The 21,408-nt window shown below is 53.1% G+C and overlaps 5 protein-coding genes across 5 annotated transcripts; 4 read left to right on the top strand and 1 right to left on the bottom strand.

Annotated features, from left to right (window-relative positions):
- Window positions 1-36: 36 nt before the first annotated feature.
- Window positions 37-2,669, top strand: J4E93_004605 (uncharacterized protein; the record flags this gene model as incomplete). Its single annotated transcript, XM_049342532.1, has 2 exons — window positions 37-545; window positions 608-2,669. The coding sequence occupies 2 exons, from the start codon at window positions 37-39 to the stop codon at window positions 2,667-2,669; spliced, it is 2,571 nt and encodes an 856-aa protein (XP_049200684.1).
- Window positions 2,670-5,840: 3,171 nt separating this feature from the next.
- J4E93_004606 (uncharacterized protein) lies at window positions 5,841-10,153 on the top strand (the record flags this gene model as incomplete). The annotated part of the gene is made up of 7 exons (XM_049342533.1): window positions 5,841-6,062; window positions 6,115-6,763; window positions 6,815-8,274; window positions 8,327-8,997; window positions 9,051-9,201; window positions 9,257-9,409; window positions 9,470-10,153. The coding sequence occupies 7 exons, from the start codon at window positions 5,841-5,843 to the stop codon at window positions 10,151-10,153; spliced, it is 3,990 nt and encodes a 1,329-aa protein (XP_049200685.1).
- Window positions 10,154-14,758: 4,605 nt separating this feature from the next.
- Window positions 14,759-15,935, top strand: J4E93_004607 (uncharacterized protein; the record flags this gene model as incomplete). The annotated part of the gene is made up of 2 exons (XM_049342534.1): window positions 14,759-15,758; window positions 15,808-15,935. 2 exons carry the CDS (start codon window positions 14,759-14,761, stop codon window positions 15,933-15,935), a joined length of 1,128 nt encoding a protein of 375 aa, XP_049200686.1.
- Window positions 15,936-18,724: 2,789 nt separating this feature from the next.
- On the bottom strand, window positions 18,725-19,375 carry J4E93_004608 (uncharacterized protein; the record flags this gene model as incomplete). Its single annotated transcript, XM_049342535.1, has 3 exons — window positions 18,725-18,916; window positions 18,981-19,187; window positions 19,241-19,375. 3 exons carry the CDS (start codon window positions 19,373-19,375, stop codon window positions 18,725-18,727), a joined length of 534 nt encoding a protein of 177 aa, XP_049200687.1.
- A 521-nt stretch (window positions 19,376-19,896) lies between these two features.
- J4E93_004609 (uncharacterized protein) lies at window positions 19,897-20,858 on the top strand (the record flags this gene model as incomplete). Its single annotated transcript, XM_049342536.1, has 2 exons — window positions 19,897-20,386; window positions 20,434-20,858. 2 exons carry the CDS (start codon window positions 19,897-19,899, stop codon window positions 20,856-20,858), a joined length of 915 nt encoding a protein of 304 aa, XP_049200688.1.
- Between the last annotated feature and the right edge of the window lie 550 nt (window positions 20,859-21,408).

Here is a 21,408-nt window from a genome sequence, read left to right on the forward strand (position 1 = left end):
TCCAGGCGCCGCTCCGCAGCTTGCTGCGACCTCGCAATGGCGCTCAATCCTCGGAGCCCTTCCGTACACAATCAAATGATAACTCGGTTCATCAAGCATCCCAAATCCACCAACTTCGATGGCGAGCAAGATCGGCCGGTCAAGCGCCAGAAGACGGGCAACAGCCCCAAGAAACCACCACCAACACCTCGCAAGGCCGTCAAGCGCGAAGTGCTTGATTCTGACGACGAGAGTGGTGGTACTGTGATCAAAGAGGAAGAACAAGAACACAAGACAGACCTAGAAAGTGCGCTACCTCAAGTCGACACAGGCGATGACGCCATCAAAGCATATGAGGCGTACAAGGCGGAGGAAGAGAGCAAGACAGCCGGGACAGATGAGCGCTTGGAGAAGCGATCATGGGTTCGAGGCAAAAGCTCGCTCTATGTCGACGCATTCAACCTCGCACTGGATACAGTGCTGGACGAGGAAGGCCACCTCTTTGATGAGGCCGAAACAGAGGTCTTTCGGATGTGGAGAGAGATAGGCTACGAAGCGCAGTATCTGTAAGATGGAAGTTCCAGTACAATGGGCAGTAGAGTCATACTAACCTCGACTTCTCTCCTAGATACGTACGCCTTTTCCTTCGCAAGACCTCCGCATGGCATCGCATAAAGAACCTGGGCTACCACAGCGACATCTCAGACCTTGACGCAGCAGCCGAAACGCTGCAACGTACATACGACCTGCCGGCTTCCTCCTCCGAAGTCGAGTCACATCCGGGCGAACTAGAGGCGCCAGCAGGCACAACACTGGGCAGCACATTCACGTTCGCGGATCGATCTGAGGAGGAGATAAGCACACTCGAGGAAGCATCATCCTTGCTGAAACTCGATGAACTGAAGGCTCTTGCAAAGGATGCCAAGGTCAAGGGAAAGAACAAGGGTGAGCTTCTGAAGGCTTTACGACGCACAAGTCAGAGACAGACCGGTCTGGGCCATGTTGGATTGACGCGGTCGGACTCGGAGATGTCGCGAGCATCTTCCGTATCCAGGTCACGACCAGAGACGCCCGATGTCGAGCTGGAGCCCGAAGCTGATCTCTCCGATGATGCAAATCGCGATGCGCACTTCACACGCAGGATCATGCAAGAAACGGGCCCTTGTATACGACTTTCGCTGGCCACTTTGAAGCTCTTCGAACGTGTCCATCTTGTCTTCTACCGCTCTACCGAGTGGACCGAGAAGTCGTTGACAACCATCATCCTGGCGAAGATTGCGCGTTGGAACTTTCCAGAGTATATTGTCTCTCGATCTGCGAACATCTTCGCTTCTCGGTCCCTACTGCTCGAGTATGAGGCCTCTATACGAACGCAGTACCGGATCGATAGCATCTTGGAGTTCAACGGAAGGCCAACGGAGAAAGGGTATCAAGAAATTTTGGATACTTTTGAGGAGGTATACCCGCGCTGGCAGGTGCTTGTTCAAGAAGAGCAGCGAAAAGAGGACAGCGTCTACCACAGCGGCGAAGGGTCATACCTTCGTCGTCTTTCACCAGCGTGGGTATACACGCGCATCATTCACAAGACGCTTGACATACTCAGACGACGGAAGGAGCACAAGCGCGAGCATGAACTCTTGAATGAGCTGCTGCAACAGCGACTGTTCCATCATTCTCGCAGAGGAGCTTGGTATCAGCGCAAAGCATTACTTGAAGAACACTACATGGCTGCATTGACCGATGCAGAGAACAGAAGCGCAGAGAAACAAAAGAGGCATTGGAAGCTCATTGCTTTGCAGACCTGTGAAGACGGGTTGCAGGATAACCTTGTGCATATTATCTATCACTATGATTTGCAGAAGCGTATCACCAAACTTGAATTGTCTCTGAAATTTGTTAAACGATTGCAACATGATTTCTCACATGTTCGCTTGACGAAGCCCGTCGAAGTCGTTATGGAGGGAACGCGCATCGAACGCGAAAGACCCTCACTGTCAAGACGTACTAGCTCACCACATGCGAAATCGGGCCGACGAGGTGGGAAGACAATATGGATTGATCCGCGTGAGGACGGCGAATGCTCGGTCGAAGCAATGTGTCTCTCGCATTACCGCAACCAAGGCTGGAAAGGCTATCACGCTGAAGGTGGTATCGTGCGCACGCTTTTCGCATACTTGTTCTACGACGTCCTATTCACCTACGTACCCAACGTCTTCCAGACTCCGTACCAGACCTGTCCGTTGGACCTACATACCGACGCCTTCTATCCCTCTCGGATATCCGAGATCAACGCGAGGCTGAATGAGATATCAAACGGCGACGCACCCGCCATCATCCAAAGAATCTACGATGACCACCACGAGCGCCGGACTTGCGTTGTAGGTCTGGACTGGACATACGACGTTGTGGATCTGCTTGAGATTGCTCGCTGCTTTGACGGCGAGGCGTTGGCAACTGTGTGCAAGGTCATGGCGCAAGAGTATGGGCAGAGAGGTGGCGGTGTACCCGATCTATTTCTTTGGCGAGTCCCGGAAGAGGAGGGGAAGAAGGGTGAGGTCAAGTTTGCAGAGGTGAAAAGTGAGAACGACCGTTTGAGTGACACACAGAGGCTTTGGATACATGTGCTCTCTGGGGCGGGAGTGACGGTCGAGCTTTGCGCTGCCGTGGCTAAAGAGGTGAAGGTCGTTTGAAGTGAGAGAAGAGGCGCACCTTCCGATATTGCAAAGCAATCCATGGGTGACATCAGAGGACTGTTTGCTCTCACTAGCCCGATTGGATTGTTGTCGTAACCTTGGAAACCACCTTCGACGCTCCTTCTGTTTTGCTCACCACCAAGCTTGAATAGCGTACGAAACACCACGATGCTCTGGGTCCCATGCAACGACTCTCGATTTGCTCAAGAAGCAGCCATCATGTAAGTCATTCCGGAAGTTTCGCGCGGCTCAGATCATAACTAATATCGCTGCAGTGCCACACGCAACCAGCGAGAGTCGGCCTTTCTGCGTCTCCCGGGCGAGATCCGCAACCAAATCTATGCCTACGCCCTTCGCCACACCAAAATCCCCAAGTTCTCGGGGCTTTACGAGATAGATGTTATTCGCTGCCTACCTCTCCCCGCGGATCTGTGGCTCCTCGCCGTCAGCCGTCAGATCCATGCTGAGACGCGCCTCCTACCCTTCAAGCTCAATGCTTTCCAGATGTTGCCCAAGGATATCGGCATATTCGTCAACAAACTCAGCAACGCGCAAAGAGATGCAATAACCACGCTCAGGGTCCCTTCACTTTCTTTCGAGTTCACCAGTGGGGTTATCCCGGTGACTGATATGCATATATTGCAGAGCAGTACATCGGCGGCCCTTTGGGTTTTGGAAACAATGATAGGCCTCGAGCGCGTTGTGATCCATGGCTGCGTTGCTTGGGACAAGAAAAGCGTGTGGGCTCTTCACTCAGAAAAGGAAATATCTGCGTGGGTTCGTCGCTGTGCTGGAAATCGAGAAATCGAGGTAGTATTTGAGTACAACAACCTCGCCCTTTGGTAGTTTATTACTTTGGCGGGAAGCGAGTTCTACACTCTTCTCTAGAGACTCAGAGATCGTAGATTGCAACATGATTCGCGACACTCGGATTATACATTCGCTTCTCTTTGTTGAAACTACACATAGTCTCCATGTGTCTCCATTTCCCTTCTCTCACTTCCATGTGTCTGACCAGTTTGCTTATACGGATCACATTGGCAATGTATCCAAAGACAAAGCGATTTGTGAGATTCAATTCTGCATACTCCAACGGGAGGATGACGTGGTATCTTATGATTCAACAGCCCCGCTCAATCGCATCAGGGTGTGCTCTCCTCCATGTCCTGTCCCAAGTGGCTCGCTTCACGCAGGGATATCAAATGCTCTTCAATGTAGTACTTGACCCCATGAACTCCATCATATAAAGTCAACCTTTTGTAGCGTGCACTGCCAAACGCTTGCGTACGCCCATTCCTGCGCCGTGTATATGCTAATCGAAATCGTCGGGATTTGGTTCGTAACGTGTTTGCGCTGCGCTCAGCCGAGGACCAGTAGATAGATTATCATGAGGGTGTTGATCAACATCAATGGTACTGCATCGTGTTAGCAAATCTGTCTTGGCTTTGTCTTCCACCCCTCCAAGAGACGTGGGTATGGAGAGGATTGAGGGGTACACGTACACCTCATGAGCGTCCGTACTGAGGATACGAGGTTGATCAGTCGCGCCTTTATACTGGCATCGTCGCGAGGGCCGCCGAAACCGGGTTCTGCTGCAGATGCTGTCCAGCCAACTATGTCCTGGTCAGTTGGATGCTCAATTGTAGATTCGCGTGTGCCAGTGGATGCGTGGATGCGCAAAGGTCGCGGCGGGTTATGAGGGCCCGGCAAACGTACTGCGTGCGAGGAAGCGGTCTTCAGAGAGGATTGCTATGGCGTTGACGAGGAGGACCGCGACTGCGCGTATTAGCGAGCGAATCTATCGGATGCGACTTCACATGTAATACCTGTGAACAGCCCGCCGAGCCCGAAGAAGAACATTTGTAAGTTTTGAGCAGAATCGTGTTGTTGTGTCGTGCACTACGATATGTGAAGGGGGTATCGCTGAAAGTCGCAGGTGTCGATGTAGCTGCCTAGCAGAAAGACAGTTGTCGTCCTGGTGGGCTTCAACATCACCATCATCGCGATTATGTAAGCGCAACGCCTACCACAGCGTATCTCGAAGCAGCTCGGGCTTCTTGACAGGACATCGCCCCAATTAAATGACACGAGAAGAATGTGTTCATTATGTATGTATAATACCAGTTCCGCAAGTGCATAAAATGTCGTGATCCCGGAAGAGGTACAATCGCATCGTGATCATGGGAATTTCTCGATTGCCGTGCATGGCTTGTCAATCGCGTTTATTCTAGACCGCCGGTCGATCATACCCCAGCCTCAACAGAAGGCCGTGGGCATTAGTGGAGATCGTTATCAGACCAAATCGTCGACATGTTCAATACACAACAATGTACTGCCCAGTCCAAGAGTGACAAGACAAGACGGGGAAGTACCTAGGTAGCTCTGGAGACCCTTAACCGAACAGTGTTCAGCCCACAATGATCGCCGTCGGATCAGCCAAAGGAATGGACCCCCCAGATCTCGCGCCAAACAACCGACAATCATGTTCCATCGAATGGCAGAGCTCGGGGATGTTCCCCATGGCCGCTACGGACGCGCGCCGTCTCAAAAGTGCGTCGACTTCTTTCACCTGCCAATTTTACGTCATTGCTACAGCACCCGGCATCCCGGAAGCGTGCTTCTAGAACTTCGCGACATCTTTGACCTTCACTCATACGTTTTCCTGGTGGTGCCTTTGTGTACTTGTCGCCTCTCTCGATTCACTTTTTGCAGCACCGGTAGTTGTTACCTTGGTAGCGTCTGTCAGGGTCTAGACTTACCGATCGACCCCTCGTATAGCGATCACCGAAGCGCGTCGACAAACACCGCCCAACATCTTTCCACGCCGCAAACTCGCACTTTTCTCTCGACCTCGAATACGGCTGCGCGCGAAACTTCTCATGATCTGGATACGGCGTTTAGTCCATGTTGTTGACTGGTCTGGTTGAGGCGTTCGAAATCGGCTCTATCTTCGGCGGTCGCCACGGTCCGCGGATACACGAGTCGCATCACAATCCTACGCGGCCATAATACTCGCGCCACCACACCACCGTGATCATAATGACAGAGACCGAAAGCGGCGATGGCAGCTACTTCCCTATGGAGGAGCGCTCTCGCTCCAGATCTGCGTCTCCCAGCTCGATTCGTAGCGACTCAATGTCAATCCATCTTACAGAGCCGTCAGCCACCATGGCTGCATTTACTGCGCTTCAGTACTTGCCAGTACCGGTTCTTGTCTTGTCTGCCCAGAAGACCGTAGTGCTTGCGAACGAGGCCATGGGTCGCCTTTTTGGTATCGACTTGGAAAGTGAACATGATCTTTCAATAGCGGAGGCGTTGCAGGACAAGACTATGGGTGATCTTGGTGTAGATATCCTACAGAACGGCTCTCCAATTCTGATCACATGGGAGGTTCGTTTTAGCCCATGCATTTGCACATTGATTAATCATTTAACTTTTGTAGAGCTTTCTGGATTGCGTAATCGACGACTCAATAGCAAGCAGCTTAGACGAAGATGGAGATTCTCACATGGGCAGCGGCCACACCACACCGACCGCAGCGAATATGCCATCTCAAGGAAAACCCCAGCCAACAAAATCATTGCCACGCCTGAGCAGTACAAACCTTGCGCGAACAATGGTACGCGACGTATCAGTAGAGGTGGTCATTGCGCCGCTTTCTTTGGATCCCGACGGCACGTTGCAAAAGTCGGAAAGAAAGAAAGATTACGAAAACGCAATGATGGCATCTTGCATCATATCCATCTGGAGCATTGAGGAGAACCAATATTACACCCTGACTTTCACAAGTGCAGTAGCTGCTGAGAGTGCGCCACCACCCTCCAGTCGTATAGTCACTCGTACAAACACGGGAGCTCGCCTTGACAAACCACGAAGTTCAGGTTCGTCGAGCTCTTCCTCAGGCCGGCGTTCAGGAAGCAGTTCGAATTCGACTTCGAAAGCCGTCACGCCAACTCTACAGCAGCCAGAATTTCCACCTCGAGGTCCTCCTACTAGGGGCAAGGCCGACATTGCAAATTCGGCCTCTATTTTCCAAAAGGCAACACAACTCAAGGATGCTATCCTGAACTCTATTACCATGCCCGCATACGGTATGTATGGTTCCACAGCTATCTGAGAATCCCTAACTGACTCTTTTACAGCAATGTGGAAAGACCAAAGTTTCGGAATTCCAAACAAAGCCCTTCTGCGGCTACTTTCGAAAGATTCCACCTATGCGCCCGGAGACCAGGCAGAGTTCCTCAGCCAGTTCGTCTGTTGGACCGAAGATTTCCAGCGCCTTCTGGACCTTGATGAGTTTCCCATCATTGAGGTCTGCCGTACACGAGAGAGAGTCGGAGGACGGCGCATCGGTATGCGCCATCCGCTAACAGGTACTCGGATTGTGTATGAGATCAACGGCGAGCCTGTATTCCACGAAGAGACTGGGGATTTCCTTGGTGGTATAGTGATCTTCAAGGATATCACCGAGTATACCAAGCAAATTGCCGCCCAGATTGAAGAGAACGAGAAGCAGTTTGAGTACATTGCAAACTTCATGCCGGTCATGGTATGGACGACTACGCCTGATGGGCTTCACGACTGGTTCTCTCAACGGTGGTATGACTACACAGGGTTGACAGTCGAGCAATCAATAGGCGAAGGCTGGCGCCTACCGTTCCATCCAGATGACATGTCAGCAACTGCTCAACGTTGGTTCCACTCTCTCAAGACAGGCGAAGAATACAACACAGAATACAGATGCCAGCGCTATGATGGAGAGTGGCGCTGGATGTTAGGACGAGCTTTGCCCTTTTACGACGACTCCGGACGCATAGTCAAGTGGTTCGGCACATGCACCGATATCCACGATCTTGTCTTGGCTCGTCAAGAGGCTCGTCAAACAAGAGAGCAATTACAGCAGGTCATTCAGCACGCGAAAATTGTCCTCTGGGTTATTGATCGCAACAATGAGGTCAAGGTTCTGGAAGGCGATATGGCCGCTACCGAACGAACCAACAAGGAAAAATTGGTCGGAAAAAACGTTTTCGATGTCTTTGAGTTGCGTGGCAATGATCGAGCGCGATGGCATGGACCTATTCAAGAGATCCTGCAGGGAAAACAATCAGCTGAGGTCGTGAACGGGAGATACATGTCGGAAGCTCGCTACTACCGGACCCGTCTAGTGCCGCTCATGAGCACTTCCAGGACTGCAGGCGTCGAAGGCGATACTTTTGTCAATGGTGTGATCGGTGTTTCCATGGATATAACCGAGCTGCGGGAAAGAGAAGAACAACTCAAGGAGCAAGAGAAGGAGAATTCGAGGCTCCTGGCCAACGAAGCGGCAGCGAAAGAAGCAAGTCGGATGAAGTCGCAGTTCTTGGCCAATATGTCACACGAGATCCGAACCCCTATCGCTGGCGTAATTGGCATGTCTGAGCTCCTCTTCGACATGAACCTGGACGAGGAGCAGAAAGAATGTGCCGAGAACATTCATCGAAGCGCCAACAGTCTCTTGACGGTCATCAATGATATTTTGGACTTTTCGAAAGTTGAGTCAGGACGGCTGGACGTTGAGGAGGTGCAGTTCAGTCTCAGCGTCGTCCTCCGAGACGTAAACAAGGTATGTCACAGACTACAGTATATGACCTCATCATTCTTACTGACTTGCTCAGATGATGTCTTTTGCTGCACAGAGGAAGGGTCTGGATTACCAGAGTTCCATACAAGATGAAGTTCAAGCAGACCTGCGCGTAATGGGAGATCCAGGCAGATTACGGCAAATTCTTACCAATGTGCTCACCAACAGCATCAAGTTCACCTCGGTGGGTACCGTGAGACTTGCCGTCTCTATCAGTCAAGAATCAAAAGATATGGTCACGGTCAACTTCAATGTTGAGGACACTGGAATTGGCATCGAAGAGGAGGTCCGCAAGCGATTATTCCAGCCCTTTAGTCAGGCAGATTCGTCCACGGCTCGACGATTCGGCGGAACCGGCCTGGGCTTGACCATCAGCAAGAACCTCGTTGAGCTCATGAAAGGTCAGATCTGGTTGGACTCGAAGCTGGGGCAGGGCACTACTGCTACTTTCTGGATACCATTTACGCGTGCACCCTCACAAGATGGAGAATCACCGTTGGTTCATCTAGAGTCAATTCCGGATCGACTCCAGAGTGACATGTCAGTCTCATGTGGTAGCTCGGAAGGCCATACACCGCCCATGACACCGCAACTTCCTAACGGGAACTCATCATACCCGCTGCTGAAATCAGCCATTCCGGATCATCTGATGAGCCTTCCCGAACACGAGAGACAGGAGATTCACGTTCTCGTTGTGGAGGACAAGTAAGTTGCGCTTGAGCACGTTCTCATGGAAAATGTCATTAACAAACGACCAGTCACATCAACCAGCAAATCGCGCTCAAGACGATCAAGAAGCTTCACTTCTCGGTCAATGCAGTGTGGAACGGCCAAGAAGCTTTGGAGTATCTAATGCAGGAGTTCGGCCCTTCGCACCCACGCCCGGATATCATCCTGATGGACGTTCAAGTGAGATAGCTTCGTACGAGCCTTTGCACGTGTTGCTTGCTAACAGAAGATACAGATGCCTATTCGAGACGGTTACTCCGCCACCCATGCAATCAGGACAGAATCACCGTGGCGCAATATGCCCGAAATTCGAGGTGTTCCGATCGTTGCCATGACGGCTAGCGCGATTCAGGGAGACAAGGAGAAGTGTGTATCGTGTGGTATGGATGTAAGTTTTCAGCAGGCACACCTTCGGATTCGTGATATAGGAGATGCTAAGACTCGTTAGGACTATCTCGCCAAGCCAGTCAAAGGGAAGCTGCTGGAGAAGGTAGGTTTCCCCAAGCCAACTGGTGGGTCCGCTAACAGTGAGAAGATGCTTGTGAAGTGGGCACTCGAAGGCCGGCGAAAGACGGCCAAAAGCAAGCCATCCACAAACGACAACGATCGACATGGCGTCGCAACCCCAAGCTCCAAGGTGGGCTCTAGGGCAAAAGATCACCCGCGAACGGCAGTTTTGTCGGTTGAATCTGAAACAACGGCGCAGGCATTGACCGCTGAACTTGACCGCCTCCACTACCAAAGCGATGCAGCATTCACAAGGTCCAACGAGAATGAGGGTGAGCGGGCTATGCGGCGTATTCACGCTGAGGAAAGAGACACGAAATTGCGCGACGAAAAACTGCTTTCGTTAGTCGGGCCACAGCTCATCCGTCACAACAGCTCTCAGGGGCCACAGGCCGAACCATCCATGCCTCTGACTGAGGCAAACATTGAAAAACTGGCGCATGAACAAGAAACAGACTCGCTCACAACAAAGAAGCCCGGTTCTCTGGATGAGGCCGACTCAAATAGGGCAAACAATGCTCATAGTATGAGCAACACGAGACAGTCTACCTTGGCACGACCGGGGCTTTCAAAATCGCGCCTCCAGGCCAGCGAACGGACAGTCGTTGAGCACGTCGCTCGATGAAATGCTCAGAGCGTGTGCTCCATCACGACCACCGTCATTTCAACATCGATAGAGCCGCGACATGACGGGAAGACACCCGCGCCTTCCTTCCTTTTGGAGACCAAGCATTGACAGCGCACAGCTGCACCACTTGCTCAAAACGTCAAGTCAGTCTGCAAGAAAGAAGTCATGCAGATACGCTTAGACATTCAACCACAGTACCGGAAACTTTTCTGAAAGATAGGGATGCATCATAGGGTAGCGACAGGAAGTTAGATGCTGGTGGTGCTCGGCGACCATTCAGCCTCACTTCATTGGCAGGGCTTTCAATGCCAATGCATAACCTGACCCGTTCAGGCCCCGAGATGCGAAGACCCATGCGATGTTCTGGCAGAAAGGAGAATGCAGCTTTCCTCATGCAGTATGCACGTGCTCGTGGAGATCAAGTGCATCTGATCACATCCTGGTCATCCGATAATTCTCCTTCAAGCCGGTTAAAGAATGAAAACGTGGATTTCGACTCGAGTCAACTGTCGAGAAAAACCCCACCAGCAAGTTAGAAGCATTGGCATTGCGCGTCCTCTCGGGCGCATAAAGGGGAGATAGGGCAGTGGTAACGGCTGTAATGCCGCATAATCAGATTAGGAAAGAAAAAGATTTTGATCTGCGAACCACATCACAATTCTCGTGTCCCTTGTCTCTCGTGGCTCTCGAAGGGGAAAGTGTTTGCTTTTCGTACCCAATTCCTTGGCTTGACAGTGATGATCATGTACCTTGTCCGTTAGGAGGGCGGGAACTTTCTGGAGATCATGCGATAGAAATCGGACATGCAGAATCTCCAGGTCAAACTTTGTTATGGCACAGACGTGCCTTGCGCAGCCACCCCCAAGATTGACAGCCTGACAGCCCGCGTTACTCCCGCAGTCTCGATGAACGTTACATCGGGCGGGTTGAGAACTCGTAAGTGCGGCTTGCCGAGTCGTAGCGCTCTCTTGGCTCACCACGTTGCCATTGGCTGTAGCGCGCAATTGCACCGCTGCCCGCGACTAGTGTTTTTGCTAGCAAATGGACCTGGTGGTTAATGTACCAGAGCGTCGGGAGCACTTGATTCGCTGCCTCGCCGACTGCTTTTGTTTTGCGGTTTTACTGCTGGTTTTTTGTCGCTGGTTTAGGCGCTGTTCGGTTCACTTGCTGCCCGGATCTAGCAGGAGTTTGTTCGTGCGCTACGTGGCCATGGAGCGGTTGTTGAGCACTAGCTGCACACAAGCCTCGGCGGAGATGGTTTGCGCAACCAATTCAGTGCTGCGCAGCTTCTTGGTGAACGTGTCCAACACGTGTGCCTGACAATCACTCGCTGCTGATCGATCTCGCAGAGCCGCATATCTGGCTCATATGAAGATCGCGGGGAACGCTTACTGAAGATCTCCAGAACTATGGGATGCTGTTGCACATAGATTGTCTGCAAAGCCGCAGGTATCTGGAGAGCCGGCTTTGCTTCTCCACACGCCTTGTGCTATTGCTCGTATTGCAAAGCTAGTGTGCGATCTCGGAAATAAAAAACAATCCACCCTAGAGCTTATCGAGTACCCAAATGGCTTGGCGAGTGGGCGTAGGTGGGCGCAGGATGCTCACAGACAACGGCTAATAAACTTCGGTGATCTGGCATGGCTTGCGAATGCAGGGTCCAATGTCCAAATGCCGAGCGAGCGGCTGCCGACACCCTACGACCTTTGCAACAGCAGAACTCGGGATAGCGCTGGGGATGGGTCACGTCCACTTCTTTTTGGCTTGCTGTACTGGTGCTGACACGATGCACAGCACGGCGTCAGATGCTGCAATCGATTCACAGGCCACTCGAGTAGGGTACCACTCCCGTCGACAGCTGCACACGCAGAGTAGCGGCAGAGGCAGACGCAGCGAAGTGGAGGCCTGACGCTCAAGTGACTTTGATAGTGCAGGCTGCAAGCTCGATGTTGAGCGGGATGGCGCTGCTCCAACAGATCTTGCCCTGCATGACCAGGCCCCGCGGAGCCACGAACACAGTGAGGGGGTTTGCAAAGCAGCTCCGTGCGCTTGAGATGCAAGGCGGCCCTTTTGTCCCAACACCTAACCACTCACGTCGACCAGGCATACAGCGGTGAGATGGCAGATTCCGAGTGCATGCTTTCTGCCGATTGCCACTCGCGCTCGCATTCAGACAAAGGCCCCAAGCCACGACGCGAGCTGAACGCCCAACACAGCGTTCTGCCCGCTGGTATAACGCACTGCGACAATGGCTGCTGTGCAGCATGCTCAATATCCCGGGCGGCAAATCATCTGCATGCTTGACCGCTCCTACATCATCCTGCATGGCCTTCACTGTCGCCAGGTACCGCTTGGGGGCTGCGCCAATGACAGCTCGCTTACGGCCTCTAGCGTCTGCGCTATGGCGGGCTCCCTATGACGACATTGCCAGCAAGCACCCATGATGCGCCCACATCCTACAGCACCTTCCACCAGCGCGCGTGTCAGCGGGGTGTGCAAATGGGCCTTGGCTCTCATCATTCCTCCCAGCTAACCATCCGGTCCGCGTCAATGACAGGCCGAAGATACGGAGCACGAAACGACCTGTCCCAATCGACGACGCTGTGCTATCGGCTCACGATTTCGTCATTGGTGGATATAGCGACCGCACACACAACCAGCCCTGCTACACATGACGCCTCCATCCCAAGGGCAAGCCGATATTGGGGAGTGCGACTGATTGGAGCTCTGCTGGAAGCCAAAGTGGTGTCTTCCTCAGGACTCGGCCCAGCGTGTCAGTCGAGTACAGTTACATGGTGCCGAGCAGGTACACCGACCGCGACCGACTTGCCTGTGGTGCCCCTATTGGACAAGGCAGTTCCCGAGACTGTCGTGGATGCCGCAACTCGTGACCCGCCATTTGGCTAAGCTACGGTCGTTGCAGCCAAAGCAACATGGACGGCGATCAAACGCTTGCCCATTGCTTAGGTATGCGCACAGGCGCTGCTTCAGGGGACTAATTTCACGTCGGGCGCTTTTTTTTCTGAGCGCGCCGTGCACGACGGAGAGTCAGGAGAGGGGCGGAACCAACGCTAGGACAGAGGGAGAGAAACTCACAGAGTTCGAGTTTACGCAACAACGTGGAGATAGTTGTGGCGGTCCGACTCCGCGACGCGAAAGCAGCCTCTCCGGCCAGTGTCCGGCGCGATGCACCTCGAAACCGCAAGCTTGCGAAGCCGCCTTTTCGGTCCCTTTCTTGGTTGCGGTGGAGCGTGCTGCTAGGCGACCGTTGTTCTGCAGCGTCGAGTGTCGACAGTCTCAGAAGCAATACTTAGGGGGTGATCAGATATCGCCAGGATGAGGACACAGGGCAACTCCCAGGCCTGCCGCACTCGTCAGCATTACTGCGGAGCATTTCACTCTTATCGCTCATCAGGCTAGCGCTCATTGACCAAAGCGGCAGGATGCAATTGTGAGTGAATGCACTAGTCCGCTTCCATACCCCTCGTCGACCCTGGCCTGGTGGATGCACGCCAAAACAAAAGCCAAAAATCCCTCCCGCGCCTACCGCCCGCTGATTCGCAGCTGTCTGGCAGAGACGAAAGGCTTGCTTAGCGGCGAGGGCTTGCTTGGCGCACCACTGGCCTCTCACGGGTGAGAGGGCTGCCGGTGATAGCGCAATGGAGAAGCGGTAGACGCTGGCGTGAGTAAACGGGAGCTGAAGGCTGTTGAGCCCACTGCGCTCAATGGCGCGGATGCCACATCGGCCGTGGGCAGGCCATTGAATAACGCTCCCCACACGCTTAAAAGCAGCGTGCAGAGAGATGCCTTAGCGCAAACCATCCCTGTCGTCACCGACGTAGGTGCTTCCGGGGTCTTCAGCCAACTTGCCTGCTCACTATGCTTGGCTGCCAGCCTATGATGGAGGTGCTGTGAACCCAAAAGACGTAAACGCTTCAAGGAGCGGAATTTATCAGTGTCTCTTCCCCGATAAATCGCCTGCTGATCAACACTCCCCAACCTCTAAGCTTTACTCAATCCTAAATTGTCTCTTGCCTTAACTCGTACCAGAGACTATCAATACTGCTTTCATCATCGTTACCCTCACATCCTTACTTCTTTGTCGCTGGTTTGCTTTTGGAGCGAATAACGTTACCGAACCTTCCACCGCGACACGCAACACGCAACCCCAGCCCACACGGTCCGCCCCTGCACCCGCTGGGCATTTCTGCTCCTTGCAAGCACTGTGCTTCACTTGAAACGCTCGAGCGTCTGCCACCCAGTCACTGGTGTCCGCTTTCGCCCTACACCTAATCTCGCTGGTTCATCGCCACGGCTCCTGGTTAGTACAGGTCAACTGATCGACATACCAGAGGGATTATCTTTACTCGACTTGGACTACCACTGCACGGGAGTCCCCAGTGTCAGAGTGAATTCAAAAGGTCGCAGATCCCACCATTGAGTACCTGTGATCGACTATCTCCACGTTTTCAACCCTCGAACTATCACGTTTCACACCTGGATCTACGAGTAGAGTGCCTGTTGTAACACTCACATTCGTCTTCTTGTACCACCTTCTCCTCCGGTCCTCTTCACCTCACCTCCGCCACCTTCGATATCGCAATGGCAATGGCTGTCGACAACCGCCAACAACCCCAGCTTAGCAGCATGGGCTACGATCACATGCGCTACCCCCAACAACAACCACACTTCACCAACCCTTGGGTGTCCACCGGCGCCTCGCAGCAGCAACTGTACCAAACAACGGTCGCACCCAATGTTGACGCACAACGGCCTACCAGCATTGCGATCCCGTTCCACAGTCTGCCAGTCACAGCTGCTCCCATGGGACAAGGTATTACTCTCCCGGACGGCACTTTCGGAACAGAGAACTTACTTGTTACGTCTGAAGATATCATGTCGCGAGGATACCCTACTGGCTATGCTACATCTGGGTCATCACCAAACCAAACCTATGCTCCTACTTCCGCACCCTACTCTCAGGTGGAATATGGCAACACAGAACGGAGCCCGTACGCATACCAACAGGATGCTTCCCGCCGCTCTTCACATCCGTCAGTCCCCTCAATAGCCTTCTACGAGTCCGTAGAGAGCGCAGCCCAACGACAACGCCAAAGTTCACTTGTTGACTTTAGCAGAATGAACGCACAGCAACCGCGCAACAGCTTCAGCGATGCGCTCGATGCAAGCCGTGGCATGGTCTCCCTGAGTCAGTCAGACATTACCCCCAGGAATATCTACGGCTCTCAAGGAACCAGCCGCAGCTCGACCGACTCATACGGCTTCCCTTCCGCACACTCGACACACTCGTCAATCTCATCAGGCAGCTACGGCCCGAACGGGTACTACGGTGGTGAGGGCTCTGTAACAGATTACAGCTCAGCATCTGAGTCTGTCGATCTCGGCAACTCGCGCACTCTGCCCCGCCCCAATGCGCTCCTCGGTGCCAACATGCCTCCTGCGCCAGCGTCGATGATGAGCCAGTTCAGCTCAAAGGTCTCCTCCAGCTCGCAAAAGAAGCACAAGTGCAAGATCTGTGACAAGCGCTTCACACGCCCAAGTTCGCTACAGACGCACATGTACAGCCACACCGGCGAGAAGCGTAAGTACTCCCTAGCACATTCCTACCTACATAACTAACATTACAACAGCATTCGCATGCGAAGTTGATGGCTGTGGCCGCCACTTCTCCGTCGTATCCAACCTGAGGAGACATCGCAAGGTTCACAAGAACGACGGCAGCATCGACCACCCTTCACCGGAGAGCGTCGATCACTAGGTGATCACCACCTTGGTCGTGTTTAGTGCTTTGCTTGTCTCGACCCCGTCCCAGGACTCACGTCAACCGCTTCGTCGCACACGTCTTCAGTACATATAATGTTTTGAGATACCACCGTCGCGCGTTTCCTAGTCACGACTATAGATCGAAACGACAACAATCTGGGACGGTCCTTCCCTTCTACCCATCGCTGCCCACCACGGTTTTTTACTGAGATACCACCTGGTCCTCCACCCGAGAGACCACCACGGCGTTCTGGTGTTCCGAATTACGAGTATTCCGTTTCCGAGCGATTTTCAACACCCTGTAACATTACGCGTTTGTCTTATCCGGGCCTGGTTCCTTGCCGCCCGCCGTTGCTTATTTAATCTTTCGACATTGCTCGACAAGGGCTTTGACCCATAGTCGTCATGGAGCATTTTGTCATCACCATTCGCTTATACCCTTTAATATTTTAGACTCTCTTTTAGCAACCACCCTTTCCCGACATAGAGTCGCGCGGAGGGTCGGTTAGCACAATGACGTTTGTACAGTAGTAGCTTGCAGCGCGCGCGCATAGGTGCCACCCACCGAATGGGGGTACAAGCCAGGATGGCTTCTCGACAGACACTGAGTCGTCGAATACAGGCAGCGGGATCCAAATGACGCATCCCTCCATATTGTGGATAGGAACGCGGCTGAATCAAAGACCCTTGTTTTATCCCATGCATACCATCTTCCGTTTTCTCTGTCTCGAAAAATTTCCAAATTCTTCTCACCAGCTGACATAGTGACGGCAGCGGCCCTTTGGTTCGGGAGCATGGCGCGGTCTCCGGTCGTCACTCGCGATACCTCGGTCGCCGGTTTAGCCAACGCGACCTCGTCATGAGCTTGTCTCCGCAATGCCATCATTTGGCGTCCCGTGAGCGGTGGGCTTACGACAAGGGGCCAGTCTTGGCATCCGTCATGCATGCATCAGCCCCTGCTAGCAGCCGCCGGACCCTGGAATTCGTCGAGTGGGATGTGTGCCGCTGTACTTGGGCTGCCTCAGGGCTTTTGGTTCTATGCTACACGCCCACCGGTCCCGTCCTTCATGGTTGCCCCTGCCGCCAAAGTCGGAGTTGCGTACGAGGCTGAGTGGGCCGTCACGATGTCACTTGTTTCACTCGAAAGCGCAAAGCCCCATCGCTGCTGACGTCGGGCTTTCTTTCTGCGTCGCGTCGGCTGCGGGACTTTTCATTTTCTCTGCTTTGCAGGGAGTGCCAATCACGATGCTCGCTTGTAACAGTGGGTCACGCGCTGGAGACGGTCCGAAAGCAGCCTGAGATGAGATCGTAGTGTGCCTGACGGCTGTAGAGTCGTGCCATTTTTCGAGTAAAGATCGTCGTAGGGACGCGACGACTTACAGCATCGCGAAACTTGAGGCAACATATCGCGTTACGAGAACGTGACGAGGCGAGTGCGTGACTCTTTCGCTCCGCTCCTTACTGGTGTCCGCCGCGCTTGTTGGTGCCCGGAGAGTGCGCTGTAATCTAGCTTGCAATACCGCCGAACCACCACTCAGGACAAAGTATCTCCGCCATGCTCCTAAACACCTGTCTTTTCGCCACCCGCTCCGGCTCCTCTATTTCGGTCGGTCTTTGAAACCGCAAACCTTGTGGCCACCACACGGAATTGCAAGCCATCATGCAAGCCAGTGTTGCGATTCTGACTGTTGGTTCGTAAGGGAGACACCCTTTCGCTTTGCTATCCTAATCTCCGACGATCGCGTCTCCAAGTAGTACCATGCACCGACACGCTCACCAAGCGAGGGCGGAGTGCCTTAGCTGAAGCGAACTGGTGTCGTTGGGTTATAGTTCCGCATACCATGGTATTCCAGGATGCGAAGTCCACAGCCTACCAGCATGCACTTCCTGCGCAGCCGTCTCATGTTAAGCGACCATGGCTGGTAGTATAATCTCAATCCTGGTCGTGTCTACGCCGCCTCAAAACAACCATATGAGGCTTGGGATTGCATGCATTAATGCCCTTGCTATTCTTGATCTTGACGAAAAGAAGGGTCTCTGCAGCGGCTAACGACAAGGATGGTAGGACTATGGTCATACGCCTCATCCTCACTACACATTGCGGTGCTGGTATGTCATGATGAATTGAGGGAAACAGGTTCGAAAAGCTCATTCGCTACCGCTATCCCCAGATGATGTACTATGAATCCTTCACAATCTCTGGCTGCGACAAGCGGGACTTGCATTTTGCATTCTACTTTGTGATCCACTATGCTAACCCTCGTCAAGCATGAAATCCGCTTCGCAGAGATGAAGCCGCCAGCAGAGACTACAAACACGGCTTGCGCGTAACAAAATGCCAAGGCGAACTCCACCGCCATTCCTCGAAGCAAGCACCAAATTCAAGCATCAGGTAATCTCCACTACGACGCCAGCTAGTCAGCACAGATGCGTTGTCGTCCGCTGGTGGTGTAGTACGTTATCCTCCATAAAGTGGGTCTCATATCGAGATTGAACCAACCCCGCGTTCCCAAGTCTGATCTACGACAGTTTCAGCCCTCCCGCGCCTCTTGTAAGGTATCCACACGCTGAACACGCGCAGCTTCGGGTGCCTAACCGATGCTTTTGTGCCTTCCTATTTTGTTGGTAGGCGTGTTAGATTCCGTGTCTCGGGACCCATAGGACGCGCAATCGTCCCCGAGCAAATTGCTCGCCTGGAGAAACTTTGGTACTCTTTTGTAATTTCAGGATTCTTGTATCCCGCCGCTTTCGAAGCGAGCGGTGTCGGAGTCTTGGGATCGGTGCTCACTCGCGTCCGTAGGAAATTTTCTGTCGCTTCGTCTTGTTACCGTCATCGTCGTCGTCGTCCGCTGCCTTCTTCTTCTTGCTTCCTCCTGGCCTCGCCCCGTTTGTAGGTTGGCTCGATTCGCGCGTAGGGAAGGACGACGTCGGGGTAGGAGCGTGCGATGGCGTCGCGGAGCCTGGTGTGGAGGATTCCTGGAGTGCAGTCAGCATCAATTCTCTGGCTGTCCATGAGCAAGCGCGGTATCTCTCCACATACCCTCAAGAAGCTTGTAGAGCTCCGACTGAATATCCGGTCTGCATCACTGATGGGTGCTTTCCGTCTGGTGGCAGTGCCTGCTCCTCCTGCTGTTGTGGTGGTCGCCGCTCCCTTGATGTAGTTGTCGAAGCCCTTGATGATGTTTCCGGCGCTCGTCTCTTCGAGGTATTGCGTCTCGACTCGGAGGATATTGTCCTCTAGTTGTAGCTGCCATGGAAAGTCAACTCGCAAGTTCACAACGCGTCATTGGCTGTACTGACCAGACTGTTGTCGATGATGCGCTTCTTGTTGAGCGATTCGCGCAAGTCGCGTCGCAGTCGCTCGTAGTAGGGCATTCCGCGCGAGCTGTCTGCGCCCGTGTTGTTTGCGCTTCCTGGCGCCGCGTTTTCGGCCATGTTGATTCTTTGGATGTTGGCTTTTGGTAATTTCGGAGGTAGAGGTTCACGGCTGTAGCAGTTGTCGTCGGTCCCTAGTCCGGTAGATCCCAGGTAAACGGTCGCGGTTGCCCTTGGGTGAACGCGGAGGCTAGCGTTGCTGAGCTCGGGCCTCTTCAGCAAACGCAACTTCTAGATCTCGAGCAACGATGCCATCGCACCACATCTCCTTCCCTCCTTCCGCCTAGCTGCCATCTGTCGCCTGTACAGTCGCCGACAACTTCCGCTTACCAACGTCGCGTATACCTGCTCCGGACGCGCTCAAGCACCCCGCGCCGAACCTCCGATCTCTCAGTCGCAACAACAAATCAGAGAGACCTTGCCCGCGTGACAGCGACAGAATCTCTCCCAATCACCCAAGCAGCAGGCCCATCCTACTGTGTTTGCGACTTTACAAACATCGTCGACGGTTTTACCAAGACAACAACAATCTTGCGCCCGGTGTATACCAAACCTCGAGGATTGCTGCCTGAACTATGGCAATGGACGCCAAAGAGATTGAGCTCCGTGGCAAGGCCATCGGAAAAGCCGTGGCCGAGGGCGAGCCAAGCGCTTCTGTGATCAAGCTGCTCAACGACTTGAAGACGGGTGTGCAAGCGACCGAGGATCTCTTGCGCTCAACCCGCATTGGTGTCACCATCAATCGTCTGCGATCGCACAAGGACCCGGCTGTACAAAAGCTGGCGACAGAACTGGTAGCAAAGTGGAGGGACGAGGTCAAGAAGAAGCAGCCACCCAAGATGAATGGTCCCGCAAAAGCAGCCGCGAACGGAGGCGCAGCATCTTCGCCAGCTCCTCCACCCTCAGGGACTGCGTCACCAGCCCCCAGCCTGGCCAAGAAGAAGCACGACGTCGCCGCCGACAAGCGCAATCACAAGACCGACAAGGTCAAATACCAGGTCACCGGGGATGAGGCACGCGACAACTGCGTAAGGCTGATGTACGATGGCCTGGCCTTTATGAGTGAAGCGAGTAAGTTCGAGCATTTCGTTTAACTTGTACTTGACTGACATGCGCAGTGCCTGATGAGATCCTCGGTGTCGCAAAGCAAGTCGAAGCCGCCGCCTACAGTAATGCTGGTAGCGTAAACAACACCTACAAGGAAAAGATGCGCTCTCTCTTCCAAAACCTCAAGAACAAGTCGAACCCTCAACTCCGCCAGCGCGTATTCAGTGGCGATATACCTGCGAAGCAATTTGTCGTCATGACACACGACGAAATGAAATCGGATGCGCGCAAAAAAGAGGACGAGCAGTTGGAAAAGCTGAACATGAACCAAGCCATGGTTGCACAAGTCGAAAAGGCCATCTCCAAGGAGTTCCAGTGCGGAAAATGCAAGCAGAAGATGGTCAGCTACAGTCAAGCGCAGACTAGGTCCGCTGACGAACCTATGACTACGTTCTGCGAGTGCATGAACTGTGGCAACCGGTGGAAGTTCTCATAGAGGGTGGTTGCTTGTGTTCACGTGTGGTGCAGAATGTGCGCGTGCGTGGTGTATCAGTATAGTGAGTTGCGGCAAACATTGAGTAGCGGGCGTTTATAAAGGTGGCATCGAGGGCGTCGGTCCATTGCGGAAGAGTGTCTGCGCTTCGACTTTCTAGTCCAATCTGCGGAGGAAAAAAGCAGATGCAAGCTTCTCTTCTTTCGGCACTGATGGATATGGTTACTATATCAAATATAATTTGGACTCAATTCTTTCACAACATCGCGTCTCCACAATCTTCTCCAACGTGTGTCTGCTATACTTTCGGACCTTCTTTAAGATCGCTCAGACTCTATGTTTAAACAAAGCTAGCTGTTTCCTCATAGTCTGACTGAAGGTACTTATAAGCATACATTTGCTACACGAATGACGAGCGGCATCATTATGACTAGTATGAGTAACCCTTCCAAAACGAGCACAGATATCGTTAGGGATAGAGACTCTATTCTCTTCCTACTTTACCTCTTGCTGTACAGAAGCTCTAATGTTTTAACGTGATTTGAGTCGTCTT

Source organism: Alternaria ventricosa (assembly GCF_023758065.1).
Source record: "Alternaria ventricosa strain BMP 2768 chromosome Unknown scaffold_6, whole genome shotgun sequence".
NCBI classification, from domain to species: Eukaryota; Fungi; Ascomycota; class Dothideomycetes; order Pleosporales; family Pleosporaceae; genus Alternaria; species Alternaria ventricosa.